At 43.0% G+C, this 26,725-nt stretch overlaps 1 protein-coding gene across 1 annotated transcript in view; it reads right to left on the bottom strand.

Annotated features, from left to right (window-relative positions):
- Positions 1–7,840: 7,840 nt before the first annotated feature.
- LOC308310805 (YY1-associated factor 2-like) overlaps positions 7,841–26,725 on the bottom strand; it is a 23,355-nt gene continuing 4,470 nt past the window's right edge. Inside the window, exons 3-4 of the mRNA XM_080757241.1 lie at positions 11,311–11,469; positions 7,841–10,303 (exon numbers count right to left, since the gene is read on the bottom strand). Coding sequence (XP_080613367.1) covers positions 9,922–10,303; positions 11,311–11,469 — 541 coding nt within the window. The 3' untranslated portion in view covers positions 7,841–9,921. The remainder of the gene's footprint in view (positions 10,304–11,310; positions 11,470–26,725) is intronic.

The raw sequence follows: 26,725 nt of genomic DNA, 5'->3' as shown, positions 1-26,725 counted from the left end.
ACATGTAGTGACATGTCTCCTCTTAGCTGCTTTGACACTGACAGAACAGGTTTTGTCAAGGAGCATAAGTCCCCAAAGTAGAAATTGTTTGTATTGTTCTTTCTTCCTTTCTTTTTGTGTGTGTTAATTTGTGTTGTTTCAAAAAAATCTTCTTTCAAAAAACCAAATATTCTACTTTTCTTTTTCAAGATATTTTGAAAATAGCTTGTAGATTGGCTATTTTCCAATAGGCGGCGGTGTATACGGTATGTAGGTTTAAGGTGCCTTCTTTTGGGACTTGTTTTCCGACCTGGTTGCTAGTTATTTCTCTCGCGGCAACACTGGCAGGTGCCCTGCACAGTAAAGGCCTCAGTGTTGACTCTTGAGTGAGTGTACAGATCTGTTAAATGAGTTAAATTAACAGCGTTAAAGTTGACCAGAGTCCCTCAGGGCTCTGTATTAGTGAATGTTTGGCTTTCCCCAGAATACAGATGCTGGGGTTTAGTGGCTGCATGCTATATGTCGTTATCACATTGTAGGAGTCATTATGATGGTGCTATATTATTGGTTAGGTTGGCATATTATTTTTGCCAAAACTTGGTGGCGGGCTTTAGATTTAACAGCACTGGGTGTGTTAACTATGAAATCGTGCATTTCCCGTCAGTTGGTCACGCCCCATATATGGTCATGCCTTGTGACAACATGTGATTCATTCCATATGTTGATCTAACCCCCCATGCCAAAGCACCAGCGCTCGCCCAGCAGTCTGCTGTCACCCAGGCGGATGCATGCACGTGACTTCGCTCTTCTCACCCTCAGGTCTATGGTTGTATTGGTATTAATGTGAATTTGGTGCGCTCATTCACTGTGCAAACGCAAAAAGTGTCGTTCTTGATTGTGTTACGTGCATGCAGGGGCCTTTTCATTTGGTGTAGCGTCAGCCGCCAGGGCCCTCTGAGGGGTTGATTCGCCACTGCCCATTTGAGCCCCAGACCTTTTAATGGTTTTAAGACCATTAAGGTTCTGTTGAGGCCGCTGGGTGCTGCTATTGTGCATGAACTCTGCAACATTATTAAATGGAACAGAACCTGTAGCTATCATTGTTGGTAACACCTGTTGTTAACCATATATCATGCCAATGTGTATGCTGTGTAGCCTGGCAAACCCCTCTCCCTTGCTTGACGAAAATTAATGAAATGTTTTCAAGAGGGAGGGGTTTACCCATACCAGGCTAGATTATGTGATCTTTTGGGAGAGTAGATTTACTGTGCAAATCAGAATTTCAGTCAGGTCCATGTAGGCCTACTGTGCATGTGGAGGGTGTGGGGCTGTTGAACACAGTTGACCACCCTCTACCTCTAGTCTAGATGAAGCTGAAAAATAAGAATGGATAAATGCAGGATGAAATCAATGTGGAAAATCCCCCCAAAACAACTAGATGGTCACATTTATTGTATGTGGTCTTGCTTTTTTAATGTACAACCGCACAATTACTTTAGATTGCTCTTGTTAATCCAGATAGCTCCCAGCCTCTCTCGCTCTCAAACATAAATGTTGCGCCCAACGTGGGGCTCGAACCCACGACCCTGAGATTAAGAGTCTCATGCTCTACCGACTGAGCTAGCCGGGCCTGAAACGACACGGTAAACAGCCCCATCTAGAGGCAGCTCAGAAGGCGTCTCCTGTTTAGATGGGGCTGTTTACCATATCTCTTTATCTTCAGTCGATAGATAAGAGCATGAGACTCTCAGGGTCGTGGGTTCGAGCCCCATGTTGGCGCAACATTGATGTTCGGGTTAGGGTCTGGATAGCCTCGATACCCAGGCTTTCATTTCGTCGGGTCTGGATAAATTAGCCTTGGTCATCCACTCGATATATAACTTAATAAATTATTAACACTAGATGGAGCCAACAGATGCAAATTGAAAAACGATTTAAAACATTTCCAGTTTTGAAAATGTTTTAGCCTGGCATGGCTTGGACAGACAAAGCTTTTTTCCCCCTGTGGCGTCCCTCCCAGGTAGTGTGCCACTAGATGGGGCTGTACCATGTTTTTATAAACCCGGCTAGCTCAGTCGGTAGAGCATGAGACTCTTAATCCCACGTTGGGCGCATCCTTCATGTTTGCGTAGAGGTTGGGGTCGGGGGTCCTCTTAGCATCGTACATCATCCATTCATTGTGTAGGACGAAAATAGCTGATTTGCTCATCTACATATGATGTAAACACGACAGCAGCAACCAGCAGAACCAGTACCACAGCAGCCATGGCCAACTTGGCCAAGGCCTCAGACAGTCAGACTGCCCTCTAACAAACCTAAACTGTCTGGTTAGTATAGTATGTACCCCGCCAGGAGAGGGGGGGCAGTTCACCTTGTTTACGCAGATACTGATATTTGTTTGACTTTATATATATATATATGAGAGAGAGAGAGAGAGAGAGAGAGAGAGAGAGAGAGAGAGAGAGAGATTGTTGACTCCAGTGTATGGAGCATACCAACTGTGGGTTTGTGTAGGGGACATACCAACATTGGTTTTATGTAAAGTGGGAAAATTAAGTACGCAAATTATTATGTTTATATTACTATGTCGATATCTGGTTGAGTAATATCTGACACTTTAAAATGTGTACATGAATTGTAATGTCTCTGGACATTGGGAAATTAACAGGAAAATTGTGAAAACAATTCAGGTTTGGTATGGTCCAGTGGGGACTGGGGAGGGGCTACGCTATATAAGTAGTGAGACCTGCCACTGCCTAGCAGTGAAGGTAGGACTGTTAGGTGAGTAGACCGAGGGTCAAGCTTTTGTTCTGTTCTTCGTTTTGATTACTGCATTGACTGGTCTATGTAAAAAGCCACTTAATCTCAGCATCATCCAAGAACTCTGACAATTCTTCCAGTATTATTTCCAGTTTTGCTATTTTTAAACCTGTGCCTTTTGGCAAACACTGCCCACACGAAGTCAAAGTGTGACAGTGTGATTAGTGTGATTCAACCTGGTGTGCTAATACTGTCATTTTGGGACCCAATGACTGGGTAGCATTGAAACGTGTTCAATAACAGTTTCTGGTTCTAGAATTCAATGTTGTGAATTGACTTGTGAATCTACATGTGTTGTGTCTGCCGTTGAAGGTGTGAGTTGTAACAAGGAACATTATAGGCCTACAGCAGGGGTGCCCACACTTTTTAGACTTAGCTACTTTCAAAATGACCAGCTCAACCAGATCTACCCACCAAAAAAAGTAATAGGCTATTATGCCATTGCTGAACATAGTTACATATTACACAAACACATACTGACGATGGTGCTAAACACTCTTGAAAACAAAGTATTATATTGTGGGTGTGAGCTGCCTTTTGACTGAGCTGTCCTTTTGAGTGTGAAGTCACCTTAATGGCAGATTACTTTTTTTTTTCTTTAATTATATGTTTAAGGGCATGTCATGTGGTCTACCTGCACAGCCTGTGTGATCTACTGGTAGATCATGATCGACCTTTTTGGGCACCCTTACCCTATCATGTGTATGTGGCTCTTGATCACTTATTGCTTTCCTTTTGGTTCAAACTAGACGTTTTGGGCTTTATAACAGCCATCAATTCCAAACAACGTTTGGAATAGCAGCTACCCTTGTTATAGTTGATGCATTCAAATGTGGCTGTATCCAACAAAAATGTTATGCCTTTAAAAACCATAGATTTGTTTTGTTGAGCACACGAATGTAGCCTGTGATGGTGTGATTAGTGAGTAACAAGGAAGAAAATCACAACCATGTGAAGTACTTCACATGGTTGTGACGTGCCCTTATCGTACATCATCAGGAACATATGACATAAATTATCCATTCATTGTCAATGGGAATTTAATGTTTGTGTAAGACTAAAATCTAATGGCTGAATATATATATAGGAAGGTCTAGCGCCCCTCAAAAAACATCTAATCTTAACCCATGGAATGGTGTATGAAGCCTACCACTATTGTGTCAGGTAGTGCTGCCAACGAATATTCCATTCCATACCATGAATATTCGAATGTAAAAAAATAATCTAATTTATTAAATTAAGATTTGAATTAAAGAAATACAACAATACAGCTGTGTGAGTTCCGGCGAGACTGTGCCACGTAATCTAAAACATTATACAAAAATTAGGCTATTAAGATAATTATGGAACATTCATTTGATCTCGCAAGACCATACAGGACCGCACCATATAGATAAAGAAAGAGCACGTTTTACAGCATATTAGGCTGCAATATTCATATCATATTAAAATCATATACATTCGACATTTGAAATCATTCGAAATTCGTTCGAATCCATGTGGTGTTTTAAAAGGAATATTCGAATGTCATTTTTGGACAATCTGGCAGCACTAGTGTCAGGTGGGTCTATAATGGACCCACCCAAACCAATACCACTATTGGTCCCCACTCCTAGGTCAAAATAGTTGAAAATCCCTGGACTAACGGCCGAGCTACACCACACACGTGAGCCCCGCATACGCACTTAAAATAGGACTCGACCTATAAGTGCGAGTATACGCGTAAAAGTCTGGTGTTGCTCGGTGGTAATGCAATGCAATGCCCTAGGCCTAGAGAGCCAGGCTAGCAATGGCTGCCCACCTAATGCATGCCCCTTCAGTTATGCTATGTCCTTGTTGTGCCCTTTATCAGAGTATCCATTCATAGTAGTTGGAGGCCAGTGTATGACATCGGTACCATAGGTCAGTGCTGTGACATCATATTGATGACATCTCGATATACCGCTATGTGGATTTATTTGTGGATATTAACTTCTTTGAGAACTTATTTTTTGTGTGTGGCTGATGATTGGCTGATCACCCCATAGTAGAGTCTCAAACGCCTAAAATGTATGCTAATCAGTAGAGCTTGCCTTCGGCAAAACAATATATATATTTCAAATAATAGTTCTGTTCTGTCTGTTTGTGTATTTATCTATTATGAAGATGGTGTTGACTGGCGTTTCACTTTTACTCTCTGTAGAGTTCTCAAATTCTACCCAACCTGAGGCGGGTCGGGCCCAAAATCTCTGCTAATTAGTCGGGCCGGGCCTGATCAGTTAGGGCTCAGCTAGGGCCGGGCCTTAATTTTCAGGCCCGTTGAGAACTCTACCCCATAGTGATGATTTGATTGGCTGAGCAAAGTACATCTTGAGGATAAGTGAGGGCAGAAATGTGATTGGCGGCCGGAATGACATTTGGGATGATTTGATTGGCTGAGCAGGGAATGTGATGTATGAATGATGATGTATGATGATAAGAGCTCCCCTCACTTCACTTTTTCTTTCCTTTTTTTTTTTTACCTCTGGACCCAAACTCTTCGTCACACATTCTAAAAGCTCTGCAACACATTGTGAGCTTGTCACTAGGTTTCAAGTGGTTAAGAAAGGTGTGTGTGTGTGTGTGTGTGTGTGTGTGTGTGTGTGTGTGTGTGTGTGTGTAATTCTTTTGTATAAAACAGTCAACAGCAGGAGAGCAACATACTTTCATTAAATTCTTATTTGGACATGTAATAAACCAATCCACACATTTTAAACGAGAGCATGGCAAAGCAAAACAAGAAGATGAAAATGGCATCAACAAGTGACAATGATGGCATATTCAAACCAGTCATCAAGGGGGGGTCTCTTTATATTCGCGACACAACCGATAACAAACATTACTCCAAATACTTCCCTCCACAGTCCACATATCTAGTCCCAGTCTAGTGCAGTGAACACATGAGCATATGAAGAATTTCATTCCAAGAAGACACCCTTTGAGAAAGAAAAGCTACCTATTTAAGATGTATCCATGTGTTAACCACTATATAATTTGTCAAACATCAAATAGGTTTAGGTCAAATGCAAAAATGGCCAATCTACTATAGCTCACAATGTGGTGAGCTTGTAGATCTACTAGCTCACAATGTGGTGAGCTTGTAGGTCAGCAATTTCTTTTGTCACATTTGTGAACATTAAAAAATCAAATCAAAATAGAAACAAAAAAATGCATGTGGTTAATGTGCTGTTTTGTTTATAGGGCATATTTCTGTTCTCTTGTGAAGTACAGTTTCTGAGAGTGAACTGTGCTTTACCAAAACTGTGTGTCTTGAACTAATGGAATGAATTACTGGCATAAACCTCCAAACTGTACATAATTAGTCATCTTAAAACAAAATGGTATCGCCAACAGAGCACAATACCATATATCTAGATATTATCATGCACAACCTCCCTTGCATAACTTGCATGTTTTTATAGATTGTATCTAGGACAGAGCTGTTATAGTTCACGATGTAATACTGACTGCTATTTGCACTATGTACTGCACAGTAGTTGCTAACTTATTAATCATTCTGCTGCATCAATGTTGTATATTCCGTATATCTTCAGTCATTAGTTTATTCATCCATTAATGTTTTATATGTATATTCTGCATATTTTTGGTTGCAAAATAGTGATGCGTATCTACCTCAATAACCAGGGTTTCTGCAATTCTAAACTATATGTATATTCCGTATATGTCCTCTGTTCCTAAACTGTATACTATAGTTTATGGTCATTCACCACACATAATAGTGCATTATTTATTACTGTATTAACTACTAGTAATGTAAAATAACTTGTATTTTATATATCTTTATGACGTACTTTGTTGCTTTCAGGCAGAAACATAGTATCTCTATTTCAAGTTTTGCTTTTGTAATGCCCTACCTTGTCATATATGAGTGTTGCACAACATAATGCAAATTAACTACTAGTAATGTAAAATAACTTGTATTTTATATATCTTTATGACCTACTTTGTTGCTTTCAGGCAGAAACATAGTAGGCCTATCTCTATTTCAAGTTTTGCTTTTGTAATGCCCTACCATATGAGTGTTGCACAACATAATGCAAATTAACTGGCGAAATCCACCACACCAACAATTCACTGCTTTCTCACATGTACACGAGTATGTATGTGGCAGATGAAGTCTTCGAATGTTGAATTATTCATATATTATGCAATGAACAGGTAGCAAAAAAGGAGTGTTTATTCAAGTGAAACAAAAATGGATCAGGGTACATATTTGCACTCTCAATTTCAATCAACCCTGATTTTTATGGTGTACCATTTTGGAATGTAATCCCTCATGTCTCTCTAACATTAAAAGATACTTAAAAACTAAGAGAGAGTCAGACCAAGCCTGCCTCACAAATACTTATATCTCAGGAACAATATATAATCATGCCATGACGGCTCATAAAAACCGTCCTGTTACAAAGTAAAAGTATTGACAATAACACTGGTCTTGATGTATAATACAACCACACTGAAACGCTGTAGCACAATAGATGAAGACATATCCTGTGTCTGTGTAACATTGTATTCATCTACAGGTGAAGGAGTCAGTGTGTAAACCCTTTGTTAACATGCATTATTCCTGTGTATTAACCATTTAAATAGCCTACACAAATGCAGTCTTAAGTCCAAAATAACACGAGTGAAACACTTAATGAAAATCTCCATACAATATGAGTACATAAACAATGTAATGTTTTGCAGTTCACTTCTGAAAAGGGCTCACCCTTGTAAAGGAAAGGCATCACCAACCTGGGGATCTGTCTGTAATAATAACTCAATGCTAAGTAACAACTCCATGGCCATGCCACTTTAAGTAAATTCTACCGACAGTTTTATCGGATTCTCCCTGTGTTTTACAGTCCAATCAGCAACGGCAATGCCAACAGATGAGCTCAATGATAGCATTTGCTCTGAACTTAAAGTAACATAAAATTCTACGTTTAACCAATTAAACCCTATATATATATATAGACCCCCCCCCCCAGGGCTCTACACTACAAGCCCCTCCTTTTCCCCCTTCTACACTAAATATCTTAGCCAAAAATAGCCAACCTACAAGATCACAAGCTTGTAGATCTGCTATTTCCACAGAATCGTCTTCCCACAATAGGTATGTTGAAACCTCTTGGGTATTTGTATGAGGTACTCGGAACAGTCGTGTTTTGGCATGCCAACCAGCAGATGAAGTTTGGCCCACTGTATAAGATCGATGTTGATTGACAAGGAACCCCCACAGCATAGGCTGATGTCCACTGTGTTTGGATGACTGGAGACCCAAACCACATCTATGTATCGCCAGGGATGGATAGGAATGGCAGTGGATGAGGTGCACACTGTTGTTCGACTGTAAGTTAAGTGTAGTGTCAAAACGAACTAGATTCCAACTCAAGTGTCAAGGGCCTGCCTCCTAGAAGTAATTATTTTGATGTTTGAGACCAGATTTTCGTGAAAATCAAAAACCCGTCTTGAGAAATGAAGACGTCACAGATTAAGGAGATTTTCATTAAACACAGTGGTATTGTGTACTTATAACACTCCCCATGGTCAATACACAAGAGTAAAGCCATTGTAAAGTGAAGTATAACCGTCATCAATTATTTATTTGTCTCAAGTTGCCCTGTGACAAAACAGGAAACAGGATTGTAGTGTATTCCAAAAGCTCCCCCACTACAATATATTGAACAGGAAGTATTTCCAGCAGTCCACCTTATTGCAGGCTATAAACTATACAGCTACTTAAATGCGCATGTTCAGAATCCGACGTCAACATTTTGACGACTAGGGTTTTCCCATTGTTTGTGCGTTGTAGAAGCACTGTGCCGCACCGATACTTGGCGGTACAATGGACTGTTGGCATCCTTTTAATGTTCCATACAGAGCAATTCCACTGAAATACCGTCCGCTAGGAGAGGAACGCAATGAGCACATACCTGCCTGGCGTCCTGCCAAAAGGAGGGCGTGTTCACATCGTTTGCGAATGCTTGGTTCCCTCACCAGCAACGCTCCAAACTTTGCCTGAAAAGCGATATCGTCAAAACACACCTCGCCGCGACAGTGCGAGAACGACGCAGTTCAGCAACGGCCTGGGGCAAAAAAAACAACCAGAACCGAGTTCTAGGTTGACATCTTGAGCTCTGGAAACAAACCAGTCTGGAAGTGAAAGAGCTTCTCAAGAGTATCAGACTGGGGGGGGGGGGACTCAGGGGTGCGAGCGGAGAGAACACTGGGATATGTGGGATTGAATCGGTCGTAGTGGGGCTGAGCAATTAACTGAAAATATATCGAAACTGATATTTAAAACCTATAACTGACGTAGTCTTGCTAGTGTAGGTTAATCGAATAATTGAGAAACAGATTTTTTTTAATGATTTGTTTTTCATTTCTTACACAAAATAATTTCAATCTATGTTTTTGTAATAGACTACGTGAATGTGTCTGATTAACCACTTGACCCTTAGTTGTACAATGGCGGCGTACCGAAATGGCAAAAAAGGCGTTGCTTCGGAACGCATTGTGATCTTGTAGATCTGCTATTATAAACAAAACAAAAATGTTCATTAATCGTAATCGACGTAAACGTCGAGGTCATACTGCCCAGCCCTAGGGTATAGTGTTGTATAATGTATGGGAGAAGAGAAGGAAGAGATTGTGTCTGCTGCCCCAGAAACCCCTGAGGTGTAGTTGTAGACCATGCTAGGCAGTAAATGCAGATTTGTGGGATGCTACAGAGTAAAATTCAGAGGGTCAATTTAACTCTTAAAAGTGCAACATTTAGGGCCCATTTGTCGGAGTTTAAGAGTTAAATCATAACCCTTGATTTTGCTGTGTAGGTGGTCCCAAATTGAGTCACCCCCCCCCCCCCCCCCCAAAAGCCATCTATCCAGACCCAGTAGAGGTTTGGTGTCTGGATATACCGTGGGACTTTCCATCGTTGAAGCTAGGTCAAGGGTTAGGGGTGAGGACCATGTTGGCATTGGGGGGGGGGGGGGCATGTAGAGGGAACCCCACCCCCACCACCCGCTGCCATCCAGGGGCTTATGACTAGGGCAGGAGGGTGATGATGCGGGGGGCAGTGGGGGTGGGGCGTTGCTGCGTTCAGCGAGAGTCCCCGTTGATGGAGGCGCCGTCCCCTCGAGGCGACGAGGAGCGAGAGAGCCCCCTCTCTGTGCTGCTGTTGTCCGGACCTGAGGAGCCGTTCTGGGCGTGGAGGTGGTGTGGGTGGTGCTGCTGCTGCTGCTGGTGGTGGTGGTGGTGGTGGTCTGCCGGCGCCGACGCCACGGTGGTGGCAGCAGGAGCCGGGGCAGCGGAGGAGGAGGAGGAGGAGGAGGAAGAGGAGGACGAGGAGGATGAGGGCGGCGTGGAGGTGGTGGAGGAAGGCCGGGCCTTCTCTTTAAAGTCCGTGATGACGACCGTCAGGTCGCCCACCGTCACCTCCAGGTGCCGGGCGCTGCTCCGGTCGATGTTTTTTAACCGTGGCCTTTTTTAACGGATCAGAAACACAAACATGTTGGTCAGGTAACGGTATGTAAAGGATGGCTTTCTGATGTCTAAAGCCAGCCGCAAAGAACAGGCCTCACAACAAACGGACTAATTAATACAAGCACATTGTGATTGTTGCCTTTCTATTTCAAAACAGAAACAGTCTGTGCTCATTGTGCTTTGATGGATTCCAAATGCTACAAAGAGCATCATCAAATGACTACTTTTCATCTGAATCCCAGGAACAACACCTCCCCAGAGCGATGGCAAGAGAGTGGCAACAACTCTAATCACTCCAAAATACCTGTTTTTCTTTTTTACAGCAATGGCAGATCATGGAGACTCTCATTTGTTATCGTTAGTCAGTGACTTGCAGCAGAATAGTCTGCGATACACTTTTAAAAGATGAGATGTTTAAATATCATCACATCTGACTAATTTTAACATGTCACTGGAACTATCGGACATCTACGCGAATCACAGGACGATTGAGCATTTTGGACATCAGTTGTCAACCCTCTCTCCTCTCTTATTTGTACGTCTCTAAATGTTCTGATGAGTTGAAAATGGACCCTGTTGTAAACAAGTGTAATGTTTTATCATGGTGTCGTCCACAGTAACCGTTTGAAATGTACCCATTTCGGCATACAGTGAAATAAAATGTTCAATCAATCACTCCTCCTTACATCACTCTGCTTCTCCCCTTACCTCTTGAAGGAACAATCCACCTTGTTTTTGACCCTATCTCTCATATGTCGGTCCTCACAACATTAATGGTGGGGATTTCTTTTCGTAATTAATTCAATAACCACAGCTACTATTTTAGCATGCTAACGTTCCAGGAAGAAGGAGGCTGTAGTTTCCATTAACTTGAAATCCGATATACAAACGGGTCGTGGTGTTGGTGCGACACGCAACCGCCCCAAATCGGGTACTACAAGTTAATTCCTTCATTCATTGCATTATATATCCCCATAATATTAATCCGGTCAAAAGCATGGTTACCTCATCTTTTTGTGGTTGCTGTTCTTCTTAAGCGCGGGCTCTCTGTCGCTCTTCTCTCTCTCTGGTCTCTCCTTCTTCTCCTTCTTGGGCTGTGTGGGCGATGCAAACTGCTGCGTGGCCTGCTGCTGAGACACCAGCTGAGAGACTGGACGCGGCTTCCTGAGAGACGGAGACAGAGAGGGGGGTGGGGGGGGGGTAAGAGGTCAGAAAGCAAGAGAATAAAGAGCCAGGGTGGAAGTGAGGGAGAGATGGCGAAATTGAATGAGAGTGAAACGGAGGGGTGGGGGGCAAGTGGTGGAAATCAGGCCGTGGAGAGAGAGAGAGAGAGAGAGAGCGGGAGGGGGAGAGGGAGAGGGAGAGAGACAAGTGGGACAGAGGGAGAGAGGGAGAGAAAGCATGTCAGCAAGTCAGTTAAAGGTGAGTGTGAGCAACCGAGCGATACACAAAGCCAGTGAAAGAGAGGGTGGATAAAAAGGAGGGTCAGAGATGTTCAACACCAGAGAGAGAGAGAGAGAGAGGGGGGGGGGGTGAAAGCAGAGAAGGGGGAGATGAACGAGAAGGTTAATGAGATGGAGCGTATAGCTTTATGCTAGCATACAGCTGTAATCAAAGACCCAATAAACCCTGCCAAAGCTGTTTAGGGCCTGGCTTTTGGGAAGGCCTCTCACCAGCCCGATTATAGTTTGTTGTATTCCAGGGTCGTGTGCCGGAAATATTAGACCTAAAGGTTCACAAACTTGTAGAGCTGCTATTATCGGCGTACAATAGGCTACACATTAAGCATTAACGACACACATACTTGTATCCACAATGCAACTCACTGCTCGGGCGTATACCTGGTGTATACTCGGGTGTATACCTGCCTGGGCTTGATTCAACTCTTGATAGGAAACCACACTGACACAACAATGACAGCATTGGCGCGGACAGAGAGGTAGAGCATTTCTCATTTACATTCTGGCAAAGAAGCTCTCGCACTACAATATGTTACAGAGGACAAAATAATGTCACACATTTCCCAAAGGCCACTTAAAGAATCCAGGATCCAAAACGTTGTTATTTTCTTTTGGATCAAAACTAAGACCATAACCATTTTTCTGTTCCCGACCCATACTTGCACCATCTGGACACAAAATGATGGTGGATGTACCGAGGTAAACATACATTATGTGCCAGTAGTAGAGAGACTATGCACTATGAACAAATCCATTCTACTGAAGATGTCACTACCTCCATGAAGACATAGCTAATACACACACACACAATTGGTTAACACACAAACTTGCGATGCACTTGATTTTTGATATATGTAAGTGAAAATAGTATTTGATCACTGTCTTGTCAACTGATTCTCTGCAACATTACAGCTTTGTATGTGAAGAACACAACAGGGCAGCAGAGCTAAATAATATGGTGTGGCGTAACTGTAATCCCACTACTTTCTGGTCATATAATAGCAGCAGTTACGTTTCAAATGGCAGGTGTCTCCAATGGTAATGTGTTGGAATGTTCTGTATTCTTAACTGTCACTTTCCTATTCTCCATGAGCTCATTTTCCCTTAAAGATTCATACAAATCATGCATTATTCAACTGTTTGCCATGCATGAGGGGTGTGTGAGCATATCTGGAAGTGTGTGTGTGTGTGTGTGTGTGTGAGTGAGAGAGAGAGAGAGAGAAAGGGATGGCATGTTTAACACTCAGTATTTGCATGGGAGCTGTGTGTGTGTATATCTTCCCCAAGGATATTGTGTGTGTGTTGGCGCTGTGCGTATTTCCTCTGACTGTGGCTGCCACTGTTAGAGTTTAGATGCCATTGTTGTGCTGAAGAAGCCATCTGTTGAGGGACCACAGATCCTGCACCTGACTGTGGACAAATATTTGCACACACACACACACACGACGCGTGCACCCACATACAGTACTGGAGCCCAACTGATATATCAGTTCATCCAGTATATACTTTCAGTTTAGCCTATTTTTTATCACTTTCAACGCTTTTTTTTAGGCAAACAAAATATATATCTAATTATTGCATAATTAAGGTTAAATGTTCTTTTCATACATTGAAGTTTAGTTTTTAGGATTATCATTATTTCAGTTTGCTCATACCGACATAGAAGCTTTAATAAAATCTACGATTTTCTAATTCATTTCAAGATTTAGCAAAATATCGGTCAACATCGGGCAATTGGTGGTCTAGGTCGGACTCTCCAAAATTCTATCTGACACAGGCTCAAACGTCACACATGCGCTTTATACATTTATTCATACACACATCCAGCAGCGTAGGCCTGAAGGCATGGTTGGACCTGCAGTAACGGAACACGGTGTGCTGACTTCACCTTCATGGCGAGCAGGAGAGAATCTGTTTTGTAATTTGTTATGGTCTTTATATACCACCCCTATTTGCTGTCACGTTAGACTGTGTTTATTACATGGAGAGGAGTTTGATTAATGTTAGCAACACTTCCATTTGTGTCTGTGTCCCTGTGATGGATGAACGCTTCCTAAATTTATCAGCCATTTGCATCAGCCCAAATTAGATTTTCACAATGACTTGCATGTTTACCATTTAATGGCTACATAACGGATCGACCTATTTAGTGCTTACAGATTTAATAAATTACATCACGTTTAGTTTGTTGTTAAATGAGCAAGCACTTTGCGAAAACTCCCCGGACAAATAAAGCACTCTGTGGACGTTTCAATGCCCAAGAGCTTACAAGAAACAGTTCCACCATCTGACAGAGGTGTCATTGAGCAATGTCGCCCACCCCCTCCCATTGAAGTGTTCTTGTCTCGTGATACTTTGCTCTGGGACTATATCACATCTCATTTTCTCATTTCCTCAGAGGATATACAACAGCTGTGTCTGCTAGCCTGACTGCTGTCTTCTTCTGAGGGCAAAGGCATTGTTTAAATATTCCGTTGTGACCTAAATTGGGGGCCCACCAAGCTTCAAAGAGACTTTGTTTTAGTCTTGAGGGTTTTTTTTCCTTCCCCCTCTTTACGTTATCTCTCTTTTTACAGTATACTATACAGTCTCGCTACTAGTGAGGCCAAAGCAAGATGCAAATGGATCTCTTGGCCTACATAAACGGCTGGTAAGGCATGGGGAAACAGTGAGATCCTCTCTAATCTGTCTGTCTTGTCAGCGCGAGGAAAGCCAGAGGAACTGCTGACACTTTGATAAAAAGAGAGATGCCTCCCTGGGTCGACTCTCAGTGTTCTTGGCATAAGTAATTTGCAACTCTTGCTGGTCTTACTCAAACACTTTTCATGACGATAGGGCAGCATCCTAATCCTGATTTATACTTAGTTGCACGCCAGTGTAGCGTGTTGAAAATAGCTGATGTACAAGCTTACAAAGCGTTGAGCTTGTAGTTCTGCTATTTTCAATAAATAAAGCCATACTTTCCTCACCCTGCCTCACTGAGGCCTGCATACAAAACACAAACACTAGTGAACGGCGCGCCATGCAGCCTTGACACCAATGGAAGCAGCTCTCATACACTGAAAGGTTTTCCATCTGGTTAGCATTCATTCCATTTACTTATTATTAACATTTGATTCGTTCATGCTTTATCTCTCCAGGGAAGGTCAACCGAGCGCAGATGCTCTTTAAAAGCGAGACCTTGCTTCACGCCCACAAAGATCTGTATTCACAGTTTCACACACACCCACAAGCTCACTGCGAACCATTCCTAAAGCCTGGTGGTGAGTAAATTGAAGTAATGAGTGCTGCCACGTGTGCCGAGTGCCTCCTCCTTGCAATACTATGACAACCTCCCTCGGAACTATCCGTTCAAGGTGAAATGTCCAGTGTGTGTGGCCGCCACTCTGCACAAGAGAAACAGCTTCTCTTGTGCAGAGAGCTGTAAGTGGACCACACAAACGGACTCACGCACACTGACTTGCTTGCACCTTTTAAATATTTTACAACGTAGGGCACCAGGGTGTCTCAATTAGTTAGTGCACGTCTTGTACAAAATTGACACAAACTGCTACTGCAACATCAAACATGTTGTACGACAACTCCTTGCAATTTCCATCTCTCCCTCCCTCTACTGAAGCACAAATGCCTATGGAAAATAAATACAACCATTTGAAAACGTCCTCTCTTTTTTTAGCCGTGTAAATGTGAATTTATCAACAAGAAGGTGCAACGGTGACTCAACTATGCACACCTCTAGCTGCCCTGTTTGACTCAAACTGAAGTATGGCAACACACATTTTGTACACAACGTCTATCTAATGTATTGCAATGAATTAGATATGTAGCAAGAGAGACAAGATGATATGCGAGCAGTGAACCTAAACAGAGACGGCCCTGTTAACTCAATCAAACGGTTATTATCCGAGCACTTAGGGCTTCTAGTGCTGGACACTGTGTGCGTGTATGTGTGTGTGTGTGTGTGTGTCTGGATGTAATTTGTGTTTGTGTGTGAAACCTAGACGTTTAGGATAGAGAGAGAAAAAAAAGAGTGTGTGCGCTCCGTGTGTATGTGCATCCGCGCAATGTTTTTCTGTTCCAGTTTGAGTATTGATTCCAGCAGGGGTTTCTCAGTGTCTAATGCTCTGCACTGTTCTGTCTGACATTAATACCGTAATTTGGGGCTGAGCTTTGGTGCGGCGGCACGATCGATCGCAGATCCACTCACCCCATCCTTTTTACTGCAGCTAATGGGAGTCCCACACTGGGAAATTAGCATGTTGTGAGGAGGACTTAAGCATACTGGGTGTCTGTTCTTGATTGCGTACACCATTTTGGGGATGAAACAAAGGCACATTTAGCTAAGAGGAAGGTTGCCCATTTGCAACCAGTGTTGGCAATGTGCCAATAGATCAAAGGCTTTCTATAACTCATCATTTTAATTTCGCAAAAGCATCAATAACAGATGTTTCCAATCACTGCCGTTTCTGGAACGACCAAAGCACGAACACATTTGGAAACATTGCAAGAAAATACACATTGCTCATATTCATTTACCACATTAACCCTGGTGTCAATTTATATATATATATATATATATATATATATATATATATAGAGAGAGAGAGAGAGAGAAGAAAAGCTCACAACGCATTGCGACCTTCTGGATCTGTTATTTTCGGGAACTGAGTGGCATTCCGGAATGCTGGTGTGTAACCGTTATTTTCACCATTCAACTACATACTGTCAGTATATAGGGCTTACGTCATGGTTAATGCCCTCCAGAACAGCCACTATCTCATCTTCCCCCACATTGAGAATACTCTGTGATAAGATATAGGGTTGCAACAGTTAATTGAACTAAGCGATTTTGTCTTTTACAAAAATCACACCCATGTTAACTGAATGGTGCAACTCTGTGTGGGGGTCCCCGGAACATCCAGAGGAACGTGACCAGGGGGCCGGGCCGTTTCCGGCGAGCCACCCTGCGTCCGAAACGGTTGAGAAATGACAGTTACCATGTGGCTGTACTGTTACTCTACTGTACTGTACTGTCAGACCCGAAATCATCATATATACAGTTAATATGTGTGTGTATGTTAGGTTGACAGTTGGTGGTGTTCCCTACATCGTTCCTCTGGGTGGTGGTGGTGGGGGGGGTGTTCAGACTGTTGCCTCCCTACACCGTTCCTCTGGGTGGGGGTGTGTTCAGACTGTTGCCTCCCTACACCGTTCCTCTGGGTGGGGGTGTGTTCAGACTGTTGCCTCCCTACATCGTTCCTCTGGGTGGTGGTGGTGGGGGGGGTGTTCAGACTGTTGCCTCCCTACACCGTTCCTCTGGGTGGGGGTGTGTTCAGACTGTTGCCTCCCTACACCGTTCCTCTGGGTGGGGGTGTGTTCAGACTGTTGCCTCCCTACACCGTTCCTCTGGGTGGGGGTGTGTTCAGACTGTTGCCTTCCTACACCGTTCCTCTGGGGGGGGGGGGGGGTGTTCAGAGCTACAAAATGCTGCCACAGATCCCTCACTCACACTTTAACTGAGTGGGAGAGAGAACTCTGTCTGACCCCTTCCCAAGACACTCACAAGCAGGCAGGCGCACACACACACACACACCACACACACACACACACACACACACACACACACACACACACACACACACACACACACACAGGACCCATTGGCACTCAGACAGAGGCGGAACCGTCTTTCTTCTGCATACACACACATACTTACACTTACATCCCTTTCCCTCTGCCGCCTCCTTTTACACACAAAACTCACATCCCCAATGCTCACGGCTCACACACACAAACACATCTCCCCTCGTCCTCTACGTCTCCCTGTGTCCCCATACACTCGCTGACCTTACACGCTTTCATCCAGGCGCTCAAAATCTGAGAAAACAAGTCAAAACTCGCCGTTAGTGGCCCCTAGAGGCCATGTTGTACCACACACACACACTAACAACACCAAAGTGGTATGAGTGGGTTTTATGAGGAACACAATGGATGCAATTCTGTGACTATTGTGACTTTATTGTGTCATCCATTCTGCTCTCATGGCAGTGAAGACAACCGTCTCCGTCTTTGTTTTTGGCCAATCAGTTTCTGAGCCTATGCATGTCATTCTCATTATTTTCTTTGTGTGTATTTAATTTGTTTGTTGCAATTTGAGTAAAATGACTGGTGTTACATTTCCGTTAATAACTGCTGATATGATTGATATATTGTGGGCTCGCTCAGGCGAGCATAATCTTAGTTTCTTTTCTCCACATTATTCTCTCCGTTTTTTTTTGTGAGAGCTCTACTGCACCATTGTTATGTGTTCCTAATGCGGCTATAATAACTGTGTTGCCTTTTTTTATGTCAGGCATTTTATGTCAGCTAGGTCAGGATAGTTTCAGCATTAACAGCATTCAGTGGTTGCTGGATGGAGGACTGTGTGACTGCATGGATGGCTTGGCTAGACTGCCACCTTTCCGCCACAGTGGACAAATGGGTCATCAGTAACGCCATCGCTGGTCGTGACTCTGCAATTAACACGGTGTGTGAGGATGCGTGTGTGTGTGTGCTTGACAAAGTGATAAAGAAAGTAGACACCAGAATGTGTCCGCCTCTTTCTCTCTCTCAACACTTAACCCGCCGCCATTAATTAATAGTTTTATCGTGTGTGTGTGGTGTTCTCTCAGTCAGTCAGTGGTGGAGAAACCCGACCGCGAGTATCACAGCGCCTGCTACAGGCCGTTGAAAACGCTTGTCTGGGCCAGAAACTGCCCCCTCAATGTCGTTTCTGAGATACAGGGCTTTGAATGCAGGGCTTAGAATGGAAGTGGATGCGTGCGCATTTTCAAAATGGCCGCGGCCACTGTCCTACTTGGTGTTGTTGTGTTAGCAAACGGTGGCTAACGATACAATCGGACACGAGAAAGCCGCGTTTGGCTGGCTAGGGTACTAATTTAACCCTCCGTGTTCGCTGGTTTTGGCATACATGTATACTACATGTCAAGTATTTTTCTCCCTCCCCACAAAGAATACGGTTCCTCCTTTCGAAAAATGTGACACTCTTGTATGACGAAGTAGGGCATTAATTTACGGGAACAAAAAAACTTAAAAGTTGGACTACCTCCAAACAGACCTTGATTTGACTGTACCTTCCAGTTAGTTGATGTGTTCTATGTTCCTTTCTTCTCTATTCTGTCTTTCCCTATTCTAACTCTTCCTGTAACTGCAAATGTTGAGAGCTAGCACTGCTACAAAAAATAAGTTGTTCACCTACTATTGACAAACAAGTCTAAATGACATCCGGGCTGGATGGTGTGATTGAAACTCAACACATTTTAATAGTTTTCTTTTCTCTTGCTGTTTGCTCCGTCAGTAATGGGACTCGGGAGTGGTGAGCTTGAACTGTTAGGGAGGGCCGAAAGCACCAAACTGTAAAGGAAAAGGGGTGTGCTGGATTTATAACACAAGACCACAAAAGAGCGTCATGGTCAATGTGAAACGGAATGCGGCAGGAGCAGCACTATAATCATTTTATCCCAGTTATCTTGTTTTCATAATCGTTGGAAGCAAAACACATGATTTAATCGACAATTTGATTAATCGCCTAGCCCTACAAGAAACTCATCACTCATCATTTTCACGAGTAAGCTTCAAAAAGCCATTAATCAAACAAAAACATGACTTTCGTGGGAGTGGGTATTTAACTGTCTGTACTGTATGTGTGCACTGTGTTATCCTGTGGGTGCTATAAGCCCTATGCATGCAGAAAGATGGAAAAATAGTGTGTGTGTGTGTGTGTGTGTGTGTGTGTGTGTGTGTGTGTGTGTGTGTGTGTGTGTGTGTGCATGCGCACAATATAGACGCACACAGTGACTGTTGACAGAATATGAATGAGCTCTCGTCTCTCATTACATGTCTCCATACGATGACATCACCACCACTTGAGAAATGTGACACCTACTCTGACCAAAATAATTATAAAATGATCAAATGCAAAGAGACGCAACAAACCGGTGTTCTTATTAAAGCGTAATACATGATGCGAGCACCGGGTGAACAAACTGACATTGCGTTTATGAAACTGGATCATCTGCATTGTGCAACATTCAACATATTGTTTTTTGTATCTTCCATGATGGGTGTTACTGATGCGTTTTACAACAAAAGCACCGTAACGGTGTGTGTGTGTGTGTGTGTGTGTGTGTGTGTTTAGGGCTAAATATTACCTCATTTTTACTGTTCTGCAAGATGGTTGTGAAAACAGCCTTGTTGGACCCTGCAGGGCATGTTCCGTGTGTGTGTGTGTGTGTGTGTGTGTGTGTGTGTGTGTGCGCCAGGTTTTCTATCAGCAGACCATAGGCTATGTGTTGCTCCTGGGAGCTCATCCAGGCCAATGATTAATGTCTCCCCTAGTCCCCTTGCTTGAACATGCTACCGCTGCGTGCGTGTTCCGCATTTACGCATGTGCAATGTGTGTGTGTGTGTGTGTGTGTGTGTGTGAGAGAGAGAGAGAGTAAGTATGTGAGACAGATGGCTCTCCGTGTCCTGTGGTTTATCACGTCTTCTATAGTCCACTCAACAGTGTAACACACTACCCAGTACCCACACACACACGCATGCAAAATGATCAGTATGCGCTGCGTCAGTGTCAGCGTAGTAATTACAGTCTCATCACGTAGAAGTAATCCCGTGCTATGGTGACATGTTAAGAGCCAGCCTCACTGTCCCTGTTGTACATACACACACACACTCACATTCAGCATTCAGCCCACACAATGGATCCTATACTGCCCTATAATAACCACGTTCAAAAGAAGACCGTAAGCCAATGTGGATATACTCTGACACTGTATATCTGTACGAAAAAGCCTGGTTATGCTATAATTCAGTTCTGTGTCTTTAAAAACAGAGGATCTCGGTCCACTTTTCCTGACCATTTGTAAATAATTGCTTGCTTTTATTGACCGCCTCCTGCCTGCATGATGTCATGTGGCGTGTGTGTCCAACTCATTATAGTATCATGTTATCCTGTGACTTATACAACATACAACAACTCCCACATGTGCATACCGTAATAACATTGTTTAAACAATTTAAAACGTGTATGCAAGTGTGTGCGAGCCCACGCAGGCGTGGGTGTTTGTGTGCGTGGGTCTCGGCTTTTATCAGTTGTAGGGAGTTGTTTTATCAGTTGTCCATGGAGGATAAACGGTTGGCAACCACAGTGTCTTTTTGTCATGGATTGACTTTGGTTAAGAGCTGTCGTTTGCAAAGTCCTTTGTGTTAATTTTGTGCTATACATTTTTTTTAGCGGGGGAAGGTGTTACTTTTTTCTTTTTAAACGGCAGCGATTTCATTTCGTTATCTTCATGCATGGCTGCACGGGCAATGAATAGTGCACTGTAAAATCTCTCGTGTTAATTTCCCTCTTGTGAGTGTATAAATGGAACCAATACGGGTCTCTGTGTGAGTGCATAAATGGAACCCTTGGGGGTCTCTGACTCAGAGAGGGTTCAAATTGGACTAAATGGATCCATTTGAACACTTTTGATTTGATTAGATTTTACGGTGTGAGAGGGTCTAGAGATGGCCCATTTTAACCCATTCTGTACGGGAACCCCTTTTGGTGTTTTAAACATTGTTATAATTTAGCTATTGAACAATAGCAGATCTACAAGCTCATAGCGCGCCACCGAGTGGCGCGCTATGAACTTGTAGGTCTGCTATTTTTGAAAAATCGTAAAAATGCGGCACAAATCTTTGAATAGGTATATATTCTTTCAGAGCGAACGTTTATTTTTATTCCGACGTCCTGTCTAAATGGGTTAAGTATGAGGCAATAAAACTCACTGCAACCTAGAAGCTTACGATCGCTGTTTCACAAAACCAGACCACACACACACAGGCCAATTATGATCTCATATTTACCATGAACTGCATTACTATTTCCTGATATTGATCGGTGACTCAGTCTCCCTTGCCTACTTTTTTTTTTTGTTTTGTTTTTACCAGTTCTGGCAGCGTGGCTGGTATTGCTTTAACCTTCACAGCCGTGCACGACGTACTGAACGGAGTCACAAACCTTTGTAATGCATGTAGTTCAAATCTAATGAAAGCTGAATTTAAAGACGGGTCTTTTTCAATGTCGGCTAAGTACGACTCGTTTTTTAAAGCAGGTTTTCCTGGTTTAGTTATGCTTTTCTCTTATTTAAAAAAAAAGGTTATCTTTGAAAAACAAAGAAGGGTCCCGCACACTGTCAGAAACATTGTCTGTCCTGATGAAGGTCTAATCGACCGAGACGTTGACCAATAAAGAGCAACATTTTTGGCAAGTTTCTGACAGTGTGCGGGACCTCTTCTTTGTTTTTCAAAGATAACCTTTTTAAGTATGCTTTATTGCCCTTGCACCTGTCACTATAGCCTTCTGAGGTGTGCATCGGCCTTTTGCCAATAAGTTTCTCTTATTTGTTTAAATAATAATATGGGTGGTCGGGAGGGAGATTCAGCTGAAAATGGCTGATCTACAGGCTTGCAATGCGTTGTTGTGAGCTGTGGGGTGTGGGAATGTCCTGAAGCACACAGCAGGCGACAAGTTCGATCCCCCTAGACTGGCTTTGTGGTCACGCCAGTATGACGCTTTTAAAAGAACTTCTCTTTTGTACAGTGCCAGCAAATGAGTCACAGCAGGGTGTTTTAAGGTGGACCCAATCAGAATCGGAATCACCTGACCTGCAGTGGTGGAAAGTAACTAAGTACATTTACTCAAGTATTTTACTTCTACTCCTCTACGTCTCGGAGGAAAATATTGTACTTTTACAATTATTTGAATTCATTATAGTTACTTCGTAGATTTACTTTATTATTATGAAACCACTTCAGACCAATATATACTACTTTGGCAGTTTGAAAATAGCAGATCTACAAGCTCACAACTGGGATCTGCATTTTCAAAGGATTTTGATACATTTTACACCACAATAATGGCTCACTCACCATATAGTGAGTAGGGTGTGATTTGAATGTTACAGTCATGTCTTTTAGCATTTACTGTGAAGTGTGTACTTATATTTTGAGGTTAATCAAGTGTCTGCATAAAGGATACATCAACTAAATATATCTAATGTGAATCCTCACACTGCAGCGTACCATATAAACCTAGGCCATACTGAAATAAATACAATTTTTATCAACCATGCAATCAAACCAAGCACGCAATGAAAGCCAAGATGACAAAATGATTGTTTGAAAGCAATGCATGCCAGTGAAAAGCCTGCAATTCTAAGCATGCGTGCTACACTCTATTAGACGCTATACATACCATTTTACAGAAAGCGGATAAAGCTTGCAATCAAAGTCAGTGAAAGCCACGATGCCACTGTGTACACCGAATGCCCAACAGTAACAGGTGAATGTGGGCCTTAAAACAACAAGCTAATGCAACACTGATGACAGGATCTCAGCCAGCCTCGTAAGATGGCTCGCGCTTGTTTAGGTGCAAGTTGACAAAATGTACGCTCATCAGTCAACCTGTCACCACTAGACGCCCCAGGTTAAGTTCAACCTCCGGTGAGAGAGAGAAAGGCAGGGAGGGAGAAGAAGAAGAGATGGGGGTTGGGTGTAACAGAAATTGGCTACATTCACACAGCAGCTTTTTTTGCTCTCACGTCACATTTGTGGTTTGGGTAGAAATGCCATTCCGATGGGGTGGCATTTCATTAACTTAATAGCAAAATGGCCACCATGTGAATATAGTGAATAGAGGGAGGTAGGGCAATGCTCTTTGGCCACTCAGAATAGCCAAATGGCATTGATCACGCCTCCAGGTCTTTAGTTTACTCAAGTTAGGGAATAAGACCTGGTACTTAAGACATGCAAAATACAGCCCTGAGTGTCTAACTCTGTGTGACTCTAAGACAGTACAAATGGAACCAAATTGACCCTTATGGATCCATCTGGTGCCATTTGCATACTCTGAATTCAATGAACACTTTCCCTCCTGACACATAGGCGGGGATCGTGAGGCCAGTGCCAGTCAAACGCGCAAAATACCACAGTAGAAGAACAGATCCTGGGCAACCAAGGTATATTAAATGGAGGTCATTTTTGCTATCGCGCAATTCCAGACGGCAGATTCGTCGCACCATGGGAGCCAAACTGCACCCGGACGTTCGGCAGAATGCACTGGAGTCAATGAGAGCTCAGTGACCAGCTCATGAACAAACGCTATTTCTGAATGACTGAGATCTTTTGTAAAGCAATCGCTTCTGGCAAATAACAGAAGACACATTATTGTCTGCTGTGTTGCTTTTCAATGTGTACACGTGTAATTTTATAGAGGTATCTAAAGAGCAAAAAGTAAGTTTCTGAACGTGCCAAGTATCGCTAGACTGTCCACAGTTTCCTGTCTGGCAGCTAAATCTTGTGATACCCCCAGGACAGAAACGATACCTGCTGCTGTTTAAATCCTCAAATAAAATAATGTACTGTGCACATCGAAAAGCAGGTGATTAGAAAACAAACTGTGATATGTCTTCTTTTATAGGCCTGAACCGATTATATGACACAGGTCTCAATGGTTCATAAATAATGTTTGTTATGAGCTGGTCAAGCTTGCTCCATTCACTGCTTCGTATTCATGTAACTTCCGGTGCGAGGTTTGGCTCCCATGAAAGTGTCATGGCGCAGCACTGTCACGTGATCATGTCACTTCCTTCTCTAATCTTCCTTGTGGGCAACCAGGAAGTGTAGCCCCCCAGCACACACACAGTGTGGCCCCCCAGCACACACACAGTGTGGCTCCCCAGCACACACACAGTGTAGCCCCCCAGCACACACACAGTGTAGCCCCCCAGCACACACACAGTGTGGCCCCCCAGCACACACACAGTGTGGCTCCCCAGCACACACACAGTGTGGCTTCACTCTAGGCTGCGGTAGACGCCGGCGATGTGGATGTAAGAAGAGGCAATAATGACCTTCCAAAAACTGGATTTTGGCTCATTTTTAGGAGATAAGAGACTATTGAGCATGAGTGTGGCCGTGTGCCCGTCGGATCAGTGTGGAGGCTGTCTAACATGCGAGTAAAATATAGATATATTATTTTGAATTACCAGATTAAATGACAATTAAAGAAAGACAGATTTTTACGTTCTGGCACAGGCGGGGGGGTGGGTGGAGAAATAAACATAATTCCACGTTCCTGGCATTAATACGGTTAACAATGGCTTTACTGAGAATTCAAATAGGAACAGGACGTATAACAAAGTTAACAAACGCCATCAAAACTGTTGGTCACGACATGTGGAAATATAGTATGATGAAAAAAGCAGCCCAGGATTCGTGGAGTGAAAGAGTGCGCATACAATAGTGTACAGGTGTGGGGGTGTGTGTGTGTGTGTGTGTGTCTCCTCAGCAGGCAGGTGCCGCTTGCTGAGGCAGAGGAGAAGGTCAAACGTACAACTACTCGCACACACCCTGGAGAAAACACTTTGGCTGCTGTTGTGTGGACGATGTTTGGATAGCGAGCTGCGTTCGACCGCTTTCTGTCAGCGAGCGCTCTGGAGGAGAAAATGCCAAGTCTCTACCATTCCAGCTAGGTTTAAAATAGCACTGACAGAATATGTCCACACAGCGGGGCGGAGTTAACTGCAGTGTGTGGCTGTTTTCACCTGCTCTAGAATAAGTTAGTTTTCGTTTTTAACGGCTCTACCACGGGAAAGAATGATCTGTCTGTCTGGAGTGGCATGGAGTGGACTAGGCGTACACACAAAGGTGATGGTGATGTTTCAGATGAAACGACAACGGGTTAAATATCTTCCTTTGGAGGTACATGCTGTGGGGATTGAAGCTATGGGCACCCACTCCAAACCAATGGGAAACTAAACCATGCAGGCCATGACAAATCAGAGGAGTACTGGCATGTTCTAATAATGAGTGGGGTGAGACAAAAATCATTGGGCTTCAAAATTGCAACATGCCTGTGATGGTTCTCTCACTCTCTACCTATATATCTGTCTATTAATTCCTCATTATCTTTTTGTTTGAAAGTATCGTTTCCAAACCAAAGAAGTTAGATAGACTACCTGCTGCAACGTAAAGGGTTCAATACCTGAAGTACAAAAGCTGCTTGCCCATGAGAAAACTACTTGAACTCTTACCATCTCTCTCTCTCTATATATATATACACGCATAAAACGAAATAGTTTTGTTGCAACAGATGGGTGGGCTAATTTGACAAGCTTGTCAGATCACGTTCATCCTTTGTTATTTTCCTCTCTCTCTCTCAAACTCCTTTTGCTGTGTTTTCATCCTGATAGTAAGCACCTCTCGGGGACAACACTGAATTTCCTTCTACTCCCTGACTTCAAAGCGCTGACGTTGGGGCCAGTTGTATAGGCACCGCAGCAGAAAGCAGTGTGCACGCGTTGGCTCTGCGTCAGTTGGTGGCTATGTACCACGTCCCGAGTGTATACAGATGTATGCGTTTGGTCCTGAGTTGCAACTCTGCATGCTCCATGTACTTGCTGGCAAGCACTTACAAAACTGTTACAAAACCTAAGTGCTTATGCAAGTGTGTGTGTATTGTGTAAGTCAGCCCAGCACATCCTTATTGAAAATCTTCCTCCATTTTCTCCATTTGCTTAAATAAATCACTTTTCTCCTCAAATTCCCAACATTTTCACTTCCTCATCCTGTTCTCATGACTTTAATATATACAGTATATACACATATATTATTTATATATTATATTATATTATATTATATTATTATATATTACGTTCCCCATCTCTTTTGTACATACAATATCTATTATTGTGTTACTTTTATGTTATTGTTATGAATTAAATACAAAACATAACAAAACACAGACACCGAACAATGCGTAATGGGTAAAACATTTTTAACAGAGCACACCCACAAACTAGTCTGACTATTGCACACAATTTCCCGTAGTTTTATTAATTTTGCAAATACGA

This window comes from Protomyctophum bolini, assembly GCF_963924005.1.
Source record: "Protomyctophum bolini genome assembly, chromosome: 23".
Classification (NCBI taxonomy): Eukaryota; Metazoa; Chordata; class Actinopteri; order Myctophiformes; family Myctophidae; genus Protomyctophum; species Protomyctophum bolini.
This window is presented reverse-complemented; position numbering and strand designations above follow the sequence as displayed.